Consider the following 15983-nt stretch of genomic DNA (forward strand, 5'->3'; position numbering starts at 1 on the left):
TGGGAAAATAATGGTTGGCATTTTGGAGATCCAGCATCTGAAAAGGATTTGTATCCAAGTTCTTGCTGTCTCTCGTCTGGTGAACTTTTTTTCTCATCCCTTTACAGGCTTTGTGAAGAGCCAGGAAGGAGAAAACGAGGATGGAAGTGAAGGGGAGCTTGTGGTCAAGTTCACGGATGCTCTTCCAAAGGTAAACTGGGAGGATCCACATGGAAAAGAAGCCTTCTGCTGTGCTAAGCAATACTAAATCACAGAATCCCAGAATTGCAGGGGTTGGAAGGAAATTCAAGAGACCATCAAGTCCAAACCCCAATCTTTTTCTTATGTAAACATTATTTTCAGAAATATTGCTGTCATGCTTACACCCAAAAGAGTCAGTAAGAATGCAGAATGGACTTAAGCCTAACATGTTGTAAGAAGGAAAGGACTTTCCTGCCAGCATACTTCTATCTCTTCCAAGAATTTTGCTGGTGTGATTAGGTCACTTGGGACTGTGAGCTTTTTCCTCACCTTTTTAGTGAAGGTAACTGTGCTGGCAAGTCTTAAATAGAGCCATTTTGTTTTGGTTTAGGTGGAAGATAAAGTAAAATACAGAATAACTCTTTGCCCTGCCAGACAAAGTTTTCCCTTGGTATTTCTGTGTAAACTTAGTTAAGTATTTTTTGCCTGTGTTAAAAATACCATTAGTGGCTAGAAGGAGTGATCTGTGCTTCACTGCCTGATCCGGGTCCCTTCCCTGAGATGGGAGCTGTTCTCCTTTTCCTGGCATGGTGAGAACTAGTAGAACTGTCAGAGCTGTTGCATGTGGAGTAAATACCCATGTCAGTACCTCTCTGAATAGCCCAAAAGGAGAACTGCTGACTCTACAATAAGTGATTGTAACAAACAAATTTTTGGGAACAGGCTATAATCAGAGAGCAGATCACTTCCTCCCAGAGCAATTTTCGCTCCTGCACTGCAGGAAAAAAGTGCAGCTGAGCCCAACAGGAGTGTTTTACTTGTAGAATCCTAGCTGCCATGCTGGGTAGGAGCATGGGGGGACTCTAGAAGTGTAACATTCTTTGACGGACCTCCAGCCATCACTGAAGAGGCTGAGCCTGGGCATTACATGATGCCCTCACAGGTCTGTCCAGCTGAATTTTGCTCACTTGGGACTGAGGCACAGAGAGAACTTTGTTCATGTTGATCCCCCTTTGTAGTGACCTACATTAACTTGTCTTTGCAGTTGACTCCAATTATTTCAGACCCAGAATACCTTCTGGATCAACACATCCTGATCAGCATTAAGTCATCAGACAGTGATGAATCTTATGGTAAGTGCTTAGCTCTAAAGTTCTGGATGAGTCAAAATGTACTTAGATTTTCCCAAATCACTGAAAGAGTGGGAGAGAACAGAAGTAACTCCTATAGACTGAACATCTATGATGCCCTGACTTCTGATTTAGAACTCAACACATACAAAAATACATTGTGGGCAATATTTTATGAAGTAATGATGACTTGAGATCTATGAATGAGAGTCATCAATCTGTGTAAGCTTTACCAGCCCTAAAATACGAGTGGCTTAAAAAGAAAGCACACTCTGGGAATTAAAGCGGGAGTCAGTCTGTATAAATAGGTTTAATCAGAACACAGAAATCATATTTCACTTGCACTTACTCGATACATTCCTCCTGGCTACAGAAAAGTCGTTGTCATTGCTGCTTGCATCCAAATTCTATGAGCCAGTGACTGCATCCCTTGCCCAGAGAAGGCTCTGGGCAATTAACTGACACGACAGTATCAGGCTAATGTTTTTCTTACCAGTAATGGAAGCTCAGAACCCTGTAGTCACCTGCTGATGTCTGGAATGCACAAATCCTTCACACATGTGGGAAATGCCCCTGATTTCCCAAGTGGTATTACAGTCCTTAGCACGATCCAGAACAGATCCTTCCCAGTAATCTCAGCCCTGTCTGCACAGATCTAAATGACTGACCTGAGAAAGGGATTTCAGTGCTTTTTTCCTCAGTCCTGGGCTTATTTCTTGTCATCCTCTAGGGGAAGGCTGCATTGCCCTGCGAATAGAAGCAACAGAATCCTTAGTTCCTATCCATACTGTGCTGACGCACCATGGCGAGAAAACAGGGGTCTTCCAAGGTGAAATCAAGTTACAAACATCACAAGGAAAACAAAGAGAGAAACTGTATGGTAAGGAACTAGATCATCTCTGTAATGTTCACTGTAGAGTATTTCCATCCTGAAAAACAACTGTCAAGGAACTGAAAATTATCCCTATGATTCTGCTGTCAGCAAGAAGATGTGAGTATAGTTAATTCCCAAGAGTCTACCTGTACTCTTTCAGGAAGACGTAGCAGTTGCATTTGTGTTTTTCTTTTTTATTATTCAAGAAAATTTGGCAGACTGAGAGAGCCCCCTGTCTGTCACTGATACTGATTTTATTGAATGGCAATATCTTATCTCCTCTAGCAGTGGCTATATGTAAGGTGCTGAAGCTGTTCCTAATCTGGTTACCTTGGGGAACATCTGCAAAGAGCATGTATGGTTCTCAGGAGCAGTTTCCCAGCTAAAAGATGGCAAACCTTTCTTATGGTAAACTTATTGCTTGCTGTTCTCTTTCAGAATACCAGTGTAGCCTCATGACATTTACTCTTGATGGTAGAATGATGTATACATGACTGGGGGATCACAACCTTTGGTTGTATTTCAGAATAGACTGTCTTTATTATGTCAGCAAAACACGATATGCAGTAGTGGGCACTTGAAAACACAATAGCAACGACTGTTTAAAACCAGCTCACTGTCTTTCTGATACACACTGCCTGAGTACACCACTAATACAGAAAACTTGGGAAACCGGAGTGTGGAGCTGTCCAACACTCCTGCTCTGCCTTTTCTCTCCTACAGATTTTGTCAAGATTGAACGTGATGAAACTTCTGGGCAGAAACCAAAGAGCACAAACAACTTTGAGCTGAACAAAGACAGCGATCAGATTAACAGGTAAAGGGCAAATGGGTAAGTCAGTCACAGAAAATGAGTTAGCTCAATAAACGTGGAGCTGGGCTTGCTGTGGGAATGGATTTAATAGGCATGGTGAGTACTGGGAAGCTGCCTGTGTGGCCCTCTGGCCTGGACTGGTCAGTGCTTCTGTGTCCAAAGCTCCAAAACATGAGAATGCCTTAGTCAGACTGGGCCCTTCGACTGCATTTACACTTCACCTTAGAAAGGGCACTTTTATTTCCAACAGAAAATCAAAATCTACTCATCTGATGGCCAAAGAGGCAGCAGCCATTGCTCGCTATAGGGGGAATGCTTCCTCTTCTCCAGACAGCCTGGCAAAGGAAGATATGTTACGGTAATCTGACAGCTTTGCCTCTGCCAGCTTATAGCAGGATGCTATGCTCAAACTGCCTTCTGCCTTCGAGTTTGTATGGGTCCACCTCAAGAGGCCAAATGTCTCCTGTCGTTTCAGCAGCATGTTCCTACACTGTGCACTGCTGCCTTGTGCTGTTACCTGCCTCTTTTGCTTGGAGCCCTCCTGCTGCAGCAGCTAGGCTCAGAAACCCTAAAAGCACTGTTTGCCCCTCCACGTGGCTGCAGAAGCTGAGTGCTAGCGCTCTCTGCAGCTTGGAGATGGAAACGTCTGCCACAGGAGCTGTGTGGGGCTGGAGGAGGTGGCCTTGACCCCTCTGCTTCCTCTCGGTGACCCAGGGGAGGGAGGTGCGAACAGGACTCCTACTTGGTCTCTGATTCTGAAACAACAGTGACAAAATTATTAGTAATAATCCCGGTGGGTGGTACTGAATCAAAGAAGTCAGTGGGCACTAACTCCTTTGCAGCTGGCAAAGCGACAGAATAAACATGTATTTGTGCATGCGTCTTTCTAACAGTGTTTCTTCTCTTCAGCAGCTGCACTCCCACAGACATCAGCAACCCCAACTACCTGGGGATGGCTGCTTTCCCCCAGCAACCATTTGCCACCAGCCAGCTGAAGCAGGCACCATCACCAGACCAGCCATCCTCTCTCTGGAACTACGAGCAGCAGCCCAAAGACAACACCTCTGTCATGGGACAGAGAGAGTCATCCTCCACATCACCCTCCTTGTCGCCTCTGTCTCCAAAACCATCTCTCCAGCCTTCAGTGAACAGAAGCATCTGTAGCAGGAGTCAGGACCACCTGTGAGTGTTTGCCTTCTGCTCTGGAGTAGTGCCCTTCTCTCCTGTCGTTCTGCAGCCTCTGTTTCATTATCTGTTTGAAGAGTTCAAGGGGCAGCATTTCTTTCAGCCTTGTATCTCTAGAATTAGATAAAGATAAGGGAAGGTCACGAGTGCAGGCATCAGATACTCAAGCTAGTGTCATAGTTTCTCAGACTCTGGTGAAAGGAAAACCAGAGCTGTATTTGTATGTTTGATTTTCTGCTAGCAGGACTTTAGAGAGATGGAGAAAACCAGAGCCAATGAAAAGGAAGGAAAGAAAGGGAAGAGCTGAGCTTTCTATTGATGGGAAGGAGAGCTCCTTCACATGTCATGTATGAAGTACTTCACCTGCATTTCTACCTTGCTGCTATACAGATGTACAGCTTGCTGCAGATGTCAGCAGCTGTGCTTGCATCTATCACAGGTCTTATTGCAGAATTTCCACTCAGCAATTCAAAATATCCTTAACAACTTAGTCAGCTGATGAGGCTGCCCAGCCTAGTGGTTGTACATGGTCAGGACAGGTCGGGACCCTATTCCAGATCTTTTTATAGTGACAGCTGCTTTCTCAGTCTGAACTGGAGTTAACAGGTGAATGTATTCAGCACAGTGTAAGCGAGAACTTGCAGAAGTCACAGCCTCAGTCTGTATGAACCTGACAACCTACATCATGCTCTCAGCAATCTGATCCTGCAAATGGCGACTTCCAGAAAATGACTTGAAGCAAGGAACACAGCTCAGCTGAACACACTCAGGAACATGTTGCCTTTCACCCCTCTGTTCAGTGATATTGTGGATGATCTTTTTAGCCCAGAGGAAAGCCTTGCCAGATCAGGTCAAGTCATACAAACCTACAAAACCTCCCTTGTCCCATTCCACAACTGTGCTCTCTTTCCAGCCTTAACTCAAGGACACAGCTGTGAGTGCACAGTGGTTGTCTCACCCCACAGTGTATAGCTATTACTTACATGTTGTGCTTATATTACTTACATATTGAGCTTATAAGCAGGAGGGAGACCGGATTTTTACATGGGTGGATAGTGATATCACAGGGGGGAATGGCTTTGAACTAAAAGACTAAAGATCTAGGTTAGATGTTAGGAGGAAATTCTTTACTCTGAGAATGGTGAGGCCCTGGCTCTGCTGCTCAGAGAAGTGTGGGTGCCCCATCCCTGGAGGTGCTCAGGGCCAGGATGGGACCCTGGGCAGCCTGAGCTGGTGGGGGGCAGCCAGCCCACGGCAGGGGTTGGGACTGGATGATTTTTAAGGTCCCCTCCAACCTAAGCCATTCTATGATTCATTTGGGTGCATCAAGGCATTTTATCCCTTCCTTAGGAATACCACATGACATTGGTAGCAAGAGATTGACCTAGTTGTACTGATCCAGCATGATGTGAGCTTTTATGTTAACTGCCCAGACAGCCATTTAAATCCTCCCTGCCAGTTCTGAAGATTCTTATTAATATTTTAATTCAGATTTGTGTATGTTGCAGAGCCACTGAAGCACTGGGTACAGGTTAGCTCAGTATCTTATCTCTGTTTAAAGAAAAGCCAAATGTCACTTTGACAAGACTGTAGTCCAGCATGGAGTTTGTACAGCACCATGTCTATCTGCATTCTTCTGTCATGGTAATAACAGAGGTTAAACAAACAACAAACAAACAATCATGAAAAAGAAACAACAAAAAAAAAGGATACACAATTCTGTTCTCTCCCCTCTAGGTTAATTTTTATCCCATTACTCTTTTGTGCAGGGTAATTTTATCATGTTCATCTCCTATTTATTTTCTCTGTCAATCAGTGCCTCTTGCTTGCACTTTACAAATCTCCTTTTTACAATGTTTTGATGACTGTAGGCCACCTGAACCAGGGAAGAGCACAGCAGAGCCTTTGCCTCAGGAAGAGGGACAGCAAAAGCCGGAGATGTTTGAGAACCCCCTGTATGGTTATACGGGCTGTAAGGGCAAGATGGCACCAAAGAAAGAGCAGGACTACCCCAAGGCCTCGCGAAAAGAGCAGCTGCCACTGCCTGAGCAGAGCTTTCACCTCACCAAGTCACAGGAGCCAGAGAGCAGCAAAAGCTCTGGCAAACAGCCATCGCCACCCTTCCTGGTCCCCACGCAGCGCTTTCGCTCCTACACCTGCTCCAGCCAATCTGAAGAAAAGAATACGGGTGAAAAGACTCAAGGCAAACCAAAGGTGGCTGTGTCATCTGAAAACTCAGCGCTGCTCAAAAAATCAGTCAAGCCGTTGAGGTCAGAAGTCAGCCCAGGTGTCCAGGGACAGCTCAGCAGGCCGCCACTGCCCTCGAAGAGCCGGGCAGTGCTGGACATGCAGAGCTCCAAGGGCCGAGATTATCGGGACAGTTCAGAGCTGCCGCACGCTGGCAAGCATCGGATAGAAGAGGGACCACTCAGCAGGACAACCACACCGGTGTGTTTCTTGTGGGAGAGAGGGGAGCGGGTGTCCGTAGGCTGTGATGTCAGAGCAAAAAACTGTGAGAGTAGTGCTTACTTCACGCATTCCCTCTGTTTCCTGAGCAACCTCAGAGCGCTGTCTTGTAAACCTATGGGGCTCACGGAGCAGGAGGTGTGAGTTTCTCCATGCTGCAGATGTCACATTGTGAAACCATAGCTTGAGTTTTGCAAGGAGTTTGAGTTGCTCCTGGAACATTGAAGCTTGATGACCAGAAAAGCAGTGCAAATAGTCAGCTACTTTGTTGTTGTTTGCTTGGTGCATACTTCAGGTCTTCTGAGAATGTCCAAACTCAGCCTGACAGCATAAAACCACACCTATAGGTTTGCTTTGCTGTAATTAACAGAAGGATTATTAAGCATACTTATCTATGGGAAACACCAGTAACAATATTATTCAAAAACATTACTGGGGAGGAATAATCCCACACCAGCTTTTCTGGGCTGTTTTTTTTTTCTTTTTTTTTTTTAGTAAATGGGCTTGGGACACAAAGAGAGCCCACTTGAGTGAGCTGTAAGGTTATTTTTCTTCTCCATAAGAATTTACAGAAACTGCAGTAGACAAGCTGATGTCTTTCTCTTGTCTCTACAGTGAAAGCGACATGGCAGATGGCACTCTGGGAGGAGACCTGATGGGAAGAAAGATGGAGACTACCACTTTGTTCGCATTGAAAACCTCTGGTCTGGTTCTACAGAGACTGGGGGTCTTTATTTCTGAGTGTATCTCTCTATGACAATGAAAGTGTTCTAGCTGAGAAGTTTAACCTGTGTTGCTCAAACAAGAGGGGCCAGGACCACCGACACAAGTTAGCCTTCTGTCACTATGGTACTCCCATTTAGAGGCAGGTGGCTAAGCACACGCATTAGTAAATGTTTTGGAAAAAGAGGAAGGTACGGTATGAGGACCAGGAGATGGAAGGGGGTGTATTTAAAGAACCCCCTTTTCACAAGAGCAATTTTCTTTTATTCTGTGTTGCAGCATTCCTAATAAAGAGTGATATGTAAAAGAAAGCATTCTGAAAGCGGTACAGCTCCAGAGTATGTCAAATCCATGCAGTAAGGAGTTAGGGGAGGGCGGAAAAAGTGTTTGAATAACAGATACTGATGAATGTCACACACTGTCAGTGGAGCCAGCTTTGCCTCTTGTGTGAGCTTGCAGGCTGCATCTGTGCATCCATGCAGAGGGTGAGGGCTGGCCCTTGGCACAGCCTTTTTTTTCCCTTTTTTTTTTTCTTTTTTTCTAGCAGCTAGTACTTTTATACCCCAAAGGAACAAAGGGAAATGTCAGAACTACATGCAGAAATGGGAAAGAATAGGCAGGATCCATATGCAGCCCAGGAGTATAGCTGCCTGACGAGGAGGCAGTCATCCCAGCCTTCCTTATGGCAAGCACTCTGCTCTTGAAGGACACTGGCTGGCTGGTTTTGTAGCATTCTTAATAGTTTAATGCTGACCTTACCGTACACTTTTGTTCATTGTCAGAGAATTAATAATGTTAACATAATTGTGATTTCTGTTATATTCATGTCAAGTATTAATGCAGTGGTTACAGTTAGGCTATGCCTATTTGTGACTTAATCATTGCTCTTGTTTCCATGTTGATTACTTCAAAATAATAAAATAGTCACCTTTCTGATCGTTCTTTGCTGTGAATTCAGAGCTGCCTGTCAGCTTCAGTTTGGTGCTATCAGTAGGCCATGCCCCAGAGAAACACTGACCACACTGAGGTGTGCTGGGAGGCTGCAGCAGTGCTGCCCAGTACTGCCACTGGAATGCATTCATCTGTGTGCACTGAGCCTTTGTGGGTACAGCTGGCTTATTGTACCTGTTAGCAGGTACAGTTCTTAATTGTGTGAGTATAGAAAGCTTTGCTTTTATACTGAACGTAGAAATTGTACTGGGGTAGGAGAGAATTGGTTAGAAATTGTGAGAATGGGTGAGAGAGGACAATGTGCGGGTACAAAGCTTTTTCAAAGGGATTTTCCACCATGCATGTTGGGCTTTCAGGGCATCATTAGTGAAATGTCTGGATGTCTCATTGCACTGTAGGTTAGACAGTCCATGAGCTCACATTCCTTTTGCTTTATTCAACAGAATCTTTCCTGTGTAGTTCCCACAAGTCAACAGCTGTGGCATTTCCCTGGCCCTGAGGAGAGGGGTTCCCTTTTCTATTCCAAATACCAGAAGAACTCATACAGCCACTGAATAAACCTTCCTGGAGCTGCCGAGCTTTCTATCCAATGTGAAGCATTAGATCATGTCCTGCTGATTCTGTGGGATGCTCACGTATGTTTGGAGATGGAAACGTGACTGATTTTCTATGAAAAGCTTTTAGATTCTCAATCACAAGACTGACTCAGCTTGTGATTGAGGTGTTTTTCCGCTGACTTCCTAAGCTGTAGAAAAGAAAGTATGCTCCTCAACATTTGTAAAATAACTGCTTGGTATAAAGCAAGGATAACTTCTTACGAAATTGTTCTCCTAATTGGATATAATATTTAAATTTGGCCCAGGTTTGCAGATAAGCAGTTTGAGAACAGAGTTGTATTACCAAGACATACTACAAAACCCAAGCTCTTCGTTTGGCTTGTCCATATGGCCAGGCAAGAAAAGAAGATCTCTGCAAAGCTGTCAGAAGAAAACATGTGCTACTGTGCAGAGGTTAGGAGTTATAACTTGTAGCTCCACAGACAGTCAGAGCCACAATTCTTGCGCGTATGGTTTGGTTGGTTGGTTTTTATCATCTTTCCTAGTGTTAATGTCCTTCACTTGAACCAAATGAAACTGGCTGGGACTGATCACAAGCTGCTTCCTACCCATACATCCCTTGTCCCAGGACTCTCTTTGGCCAAACCAGGCACATTTTCCTGCAGTCTCTGTTGTAATCTGCTGACTTTGCACAGGGGGTACAAGTAGAAGATGTGAAGTGAAGGGTATGAATTGTCCTCCAGGCACAGTACCTATCTGTAACCTTCCTGCGTCCTTTATTTTACATTCTTAGAATAGCTGCTGTCTTGGTGTACTTATTTCCATGGAGATCCAGATGTCAGAAATCTTTTAATTGCCTGGATACAGCATGTAGTGTTGTAGAACACAGTGACTTTTTAACACCAGGTTTCCTGCCTGCGCCTGATGCATCTAACATGGGTTTGCTTGTCCTCTTAGCTGTGAAACCATCACAGGGCGATGCAAAGGCTTCTTCTAAAATGCTGTAGTGGCAATTTATTTCCATCCTGGTAAAGGTGTAGGGTCTTACAGAAAATGGCCTACAGAGGAGTGAAAGTAGGGGAAGGAAAAAAGAAACGTGAGTTATTCACCCCCAAAATATCAAGGGGGTAGTTTTGACATGGTTAGAAATGATGTTGCTTAGGCCTCTAGTCTGCTGGGCCTGAAGGAAACTTTTTCTAAAGTTATTACCATGTTTTTGTTGTCTTTTTGCCATTCCTATTAATTTTGTCCATGTCATGATTGAAGGAGGTGTTCTCCAGAATGAACCGATTTCTCCCAGATACAGCTCTGTAACTGTACAACATTGTAAAGGCTCAGCTATTTGTGTGTGATTAACCAGCAGGTGCCAGGAATGGCTTCCTGGCCGAGGTGATCTGTGGCAATTCCCCGAGATCTCCTAACCAATAGCTCCAGATAGCAACAAATGGCTGGAATTGGACAATATCCAAATACTTACTTGCTATTTCTCTCATCTCCGCCTGAGTGAAATTCACTTCTCACTTTAGGCCATACAAAGGGACTCCACTCCTCCCCTTAGTTGTTGTCCCCCCTGGTTATAACACAAATTAGAGATGCAGCAGGTGGACTGTGCATTCAGAAAGCTGAGGCAACAGTGAGAGCTTCTGCTGAACTGCAGTGAGAATCAGCAGTTTGGTGCCACAATACTGGCCAGCTGCATCTGCACCACGCTCATTTTGTTGAGGACAAAATATTTAATGAAGGACTTAATGGCTTTCTCTAATTCCTGCGCATGGCTGAAGCAAGTGGCGAGTGCAGCTGGAGCTGCGTCTCTTACAGCTGCTCACGTCTGCCACTCTGAGTCCTGCTGTCACCTGTGTGCTCCTTGAGAGCTCCTTGAGAGATCGTTACACAAGTGCTACAGGATCCAAGCTGTCCTTTCAACACGCTGCGTTTCCCCACTGTAGAAGAGGTGTTAGCTGTGGAGGTACACGATGTTCTTTCTATATATATAACCAAACCTCCTTTTATAATTCACACGAATATGAAAAAGATCTTCCTAGCTCCACAGTGCGCATGGTATTGTTTCAAACGCGGCTCTTGGTAAGAAGTATTTTAGGATTGCATTTGTATTGAGACTTCTGAAGTCTTCCACAAATTCTTTCACAGCTAAATCTCAGGTTGACGGATGAGATAGTTCTTTTTACCTACTGCAATTTGCTATACTTTTTGTGATGTGTAATGAAATCAAAAGTTATCAGAGGAATGTTTGATCTCATTATGCATCCCCATATTTCTCTGAGCCTCTGTTCTCAGTTCATTACCATGACCCTGCTTTATTAATGTTATTTACAGATTGTCTTTGTATTAGCTCCCAAGGCAACTAAACAAAGGGTGCATTAGACATGCAGGGCTTAATTCAGCTCTGCAGAACCATCCGCTGGTTTACAGTGTCATGTGTGTGAAGCCAGGGTTTATTTTTGTCCCAGTTCTGCTTTATTTGATTTTGGCCTCCAAAGATGAATAAAGTAAAGCTTTGCCCAAACAGACTCGGTCACTGCAAATGTGTGGAAGGGCTTTAGCATATCCTTTTAAATGAAAAATAACTGACACTCTTCAGCAGCATTCAGAGACCTGTAATCAAAGCTGTACTCTCAGAGCTCCTGTACTGCAGGAGATGCCATGCAGACCTGCTGGGAGCATCTGCAGAGAGGTTGGGCATTGGACTAGGCCATTTCTAGCCTCAGCTATTCTGTGCTTCTGTGATTGTATTTAGATGAAACTGCTGATGGTGATCTGCTGCACAATAAGATTAACATTTTAATGCATTGTTTGTCAAGGTCTGGACTGCATTACATGTGGAGTAAATCAATCTTGCATATCATAAAACATCCAATTATAACATAAGTAACTGAGCTTGAGACAGCAACACAGCATTAAATGTTGGTCTCTGGAAGAAGTGAATGAATGGGAATGGACAAAAGAGACAGGCTCCAGCAGCAAGGACTGCAGGAAGGCAAGGAGGGAATCTGTGGAATGAGAGAGAACCCAGGAGAAGGGGGGTGGCTGAAACCAGTATCCAACAGAAATGGTTTGACCCAGAGGAGGGAAGAAGGAAAGATGCAGCAAAGAAAATGGAAAAGAAACAAGAGAACTTTGCAACAGGAAGGATGAAGCATCAGCACTGAAACTACATTGTTCTGTGCTTTACAGCAATTTGCATCTTCACAATTGTAGTTTGTAAGCAGAAAGAAAGCAACCACGTGTGGGATATATTCCCAAATGTAAACTTGAAGATCCAGAACAACCTAATTTTAAAGTCTTCTAATCTAACTTAGTCCCTTGGTAAGAGCACTGGTAATCAGCATCTTCCCCCAAAAATAAGCATTTTAAATTTTAAGTCAGAAAGTGGTAAAGGAAGTAGCAGAATCAGAGCAGCAAGCTTCAGTCTGACCTCACAACCAGTCTAAAGGGAAACCCTCAGTCAGAAGCTCTTCCACTCACCTCTGTGCAAAGACCTGCTTCGTCCCCTGAGTGCCAGGAGTAGGTAAGAAATGACAGCACGACCATCTCAGCACAGAACTCCTGACAATTTAGGCTGCAAGGGCCACTGGAAGGTCATGATGGCCGTTTGCCATACCAGCAAAGGGTAACCTACAAAATTCTCACAGAGGAACGTTTAACTGGCCTTACATACCTCCAGCATGAGAGTTTCTCACCATCCTCAGGCAGCCTGTTTCCTGAGCTTCATTAGTCTTTCCCAATCTCTGATGTGCATTTGTGGTGGATTTTAAGACCTTTTAGTCTAGTCCTGATCCCCACATACAAGCAGATCACTTGTCTTCATTTTCTGACACCTCATATTTGCATTCTGCTCTCATGTTTCCGATCAGCCTTCTCTTTAGAGTAAGTGATCCCAACTGTTTACATCTTTCCTCTGGGTCATATTTTGGTCACCCTAGATTTTCTGCATTATTCCTGAAATGTGATGGCTAAAGCTGGACAAATCTCCACCAGAAACCTTGCTCTTGCTGATCAAAGTGAAGGGATCATTTCATGTCTTATGCTGATGATGGTCCTGCTTATCTCTTTGTCACAAGGTTTGTCTTTTTCATGATAGCGTGCCATGTCTGACTTTTGTTGGGCTGGTAAACCAATACAAACCTCAGATCTTTTCCTACAGATCCCTCTGCATTTGTCTGCTGAGTTGCCCCTGCCTGAGGTAGTACCTTGCATTTATTGATGTTGAACAGCACCCTGGTTGTCAAGAGAGTTTTGAAGTAGAAAGCTGCTCTCTCATACTTGCAGTCCTCAGTCTGCAACACCTCCATGCAAAACTGCTGTGTGCGTGCCAGCAGGTTGCCATTAGAAACAGAAATGGGTTCAGAAACTCTCCCAAAATAAAGAGTCTCTTCCAGGAGTGCTGCACTTGCACAAAGAGCCAAACACAAAGACTCCAAGCAAAATCCTTTTTACACACAGAATGTAGCATAAAGCTTTCATTTGTAGTGGCACTTTCTGGGTGATGTAACACAGTGCTGGGCTACACTTAGGTATGCGTGTCCAATGCAAGTATCTCTTCCTTCGCAGGCTTTAACATCTGAAATGCCCTCCCTGTGTTTTCATCCATCTATTTTGAGTTTGTTGAAGAGGATTTTTTCTCCTTTGCATGGATGTTAAGTACTAAACCCACTGCAGGCTTTGTCTGGGACACAGTTTCAGCCTGTATGAATGTAGGATACAACATACTCTCCTTGGAGATACTGTTTTTAGTTTTGAACACAGAATTAGTTTTTTGAAAATCATGAGATGTGTTAATTTTCTTAATTTTTTATATGTGAATTAGACTCTAGAACAAATTGGCTGCGGTGGCAGAAAGGCCTTTCAGAGAAAGAAGCCACATTTACAAGCTGTTTTATCCTGTGTGTTCCTGCAACCCTTGCTGATAGAAAAGGGCAGCAATATTAGGATGACAAGGAGCAGGCAAGAGTTGTTACTGGAAAGACTGCCAGAAGCTTAGGCTGAATTAAAAAAGACAGGAACTTTGTATTGAAGTGGGAAAAGCGGCGCTAGCAGGTAGTGTAAAAATCAGAATGTCCTGCCCACGACGAAAAACGTAGATTACAGGAAAGGAGATATCCTTTGCATATTGTGATTTTTCTAAGATTCAAACATAGATGACTATTTAAATCCTTCCCTTAGAACAGTCTAGCCATTATTTTACACCTATACAGTGTTTTCAATAACTTATGTAATGCTTGAGGGCTTTTCATTTTTGGATACCATTTCTGCGCACACCAATTCTTATCCCTATTGTGTGTTGCTAAAAGAAATAGTGGACAATTACTTTCTCTCACAGTTTCAGTGAGAAAAGACAACTCTCAGAGATGAGCTGAAGGACTTTTGCTGGGGAGGCTGAATGAAAGCAGGTGGTTGGCAATTCAAAGGTAATGTGAAAAGACTTTGGGGCTGATTATATATTAAGACCAAAGTAAAAGCCTCGGGAAAGGAGTAACTGAGTCTGATCCCAGTTGTTCTGTATTTTTGTCTTCTCCCTTCTCAAATTTCATGCTTGGTTTCCTCTTTCTCTGCAGAGGATTAAAATGGATGGAGGATGGGAATGGATGAATTTCTCAGCACTGTATGTCAGGAGTCCAGCAATTCTATCAGTGGCACTAAGACTTAAGCAAGCAATTACAAGCAATTTTACATTTTTAAACATCTAATTTGATTTTATGATTTATAACCAGAGGAAAAAATAGGCTGCGTGCTTACACTTAGCCAAATTAGTTTTGTAGAGAACATGCACAACTTTATGTATTGTGTTCTTAGTAGGACAGAGCTGCGCGTGAACTATTATTAACTCAGCCAGTGGTGCTCTCTCCTCCGGTGTAATCATCTATTTTATTTTGTTACAATTTAATAATTTCATCTTCATTCATTTACTTAAAAGAAAAACAAAGCAATTTAGCACAGTGCAAGACAAAAAGCTTTATGAAGGCTGCCCAGCTTCAAATTAAGTTACAATAATGTAGTTACCTAACACATTACTAAAGACATGAAGCAGTTAAAAGTGAAGCTATGAAGCAAGATGTTGTGCATTTTCACATTTGCCAGAAAATGTGCAGTGCTCTCATGGCACTGAATAGGATGCACTGCTGCAGTGAAGGCTATTTGTCATTTTTGCTGTGTTCCAAAGCAATCTCATCCCCAAGCCTCAAAGCCACACTTTGAGGCCACCCTTCTTGGGCAGTTGCACAAGGAGTTAAAGCTTTGGACATGTGGCGCTCTGTGTGATACTGCAGCTGGAGGTTAGCTTGTAGAGGAGATCTGGGGGAAAACTCAAATTGTACTATGGATCTTTATTTGGGGCTATGCAGTACATAGAATCATAGAATCATTAAGGCTGGAAAAGAGCACTAAGATCATCTAGCCCCACACCTCCAGGGACAGTGACTCCCCCACCTCCCTGGGCAGCCTGTGCCAGTGCCTCAGCACTCTTTCTGAGAAGAAATATTTCCTAATATCCAACCTGACCTTTCCTTGGCACAACTTGAGGATCACCTCTCATCCTATCGCTGTTACCTGGGAGCAGAGGCCGAACCCCACCTTGCCACAACCTCCTTTCAGGGACTTGCAATAAGGCTTCCCCTGAGCCTCCTCTTCTCCAGAGTGGACAATCCCAGTTCCTCAGCTGCTCCCCATAACTCTTGTGCACCAGACCTTTCAGATCTTTGCTGCCCTCTGGACATGCTCCAGCACTTCAATGTGATTCTTGTAGTGAGGGGCCCAAAACTCAACACAACACTTGAAATACAGCCTCACCAGAGCGGAGAACAGAGGATGACCACATCCTGCTCCTGCTGGCTGCACTACTTCTGACACATACCAGGATGCCCTTGGCCTTCTTGGCCACCTGGGCACACTGCTGGTTCATGTTCTGACTTGCGGAATCAAACTCCATAACCTGAGATTAGGTTATAAAGCAGGTATGTTTATTACGGTGCTGCGCCCACACCGGATGCGAGGGGGTCACCGCCCTACCAAACTCGCATACCCCTAGACAAAAGTGTTAGACATTTAAAAGCCAAACGTATACATATTCATTGAGCCCGGTTACATAT

At 44.0% G+C, this 15983-nt stretch overlaps 1 protein-coding gene across 3 annotated transcripts in view; it reads left to right on the plus strand.

Annotated features, from left to right (window-relative positions):
• Positions 1–8310, plus strand: part of INPP5D (inositol polyphosphate-5-phosphatase D) — a 48600-nt gene extending 40290 nt beyond the window's left edge. Inside the window, exons 21-28 of one of the 3 annotated variants that reach the window (XM_021395327.1) lie at positions 108–190; positions 1226–1313; positions 2041–2190; positions 2908–3001; positions 3249–3356; positions 3908–4180; positions 6055–6631; positions 7265–8310. In XM_021395327.1, coding sequence (XP_021251002.1) covers positions 108–190; positions 1226–1313; positions 2041–2190; positions 2908–3001; positions 3249–3356; positions 3908–4180; positions 6055–6631; positions 7265–7267 — 1376 coding nt within the window. In that variant the 3' untranslated portion in view covers positions 7268–8310. The remainder of the gene's footprint in view (positions 1–107; positions 191–1225; positions 1314–2040; positions 2191–2907; positions 3002–3248; positions 3357–3907; positions 4181–6054; positions 6632–7264) is intronic. The other 2 variants (XM_021395328.1, XM_021395329.1) reach the window with 2 other exon arrangements.

Source organism: Numida meleagris, chromosome 4 (assembly GCF_002078875.1).
Source record: "Numida meleagris isolate 19003 breed g44 Domestic line chromosome 4, NumMel1.0, whole genome shotgun sequence".
NCBI classification, from domain to species: domain Eukaryota; kingdom Metazoa; phylum Chordata; class Aves; order Galliformes; family Numididae; genus Numida; species Numida meleagris.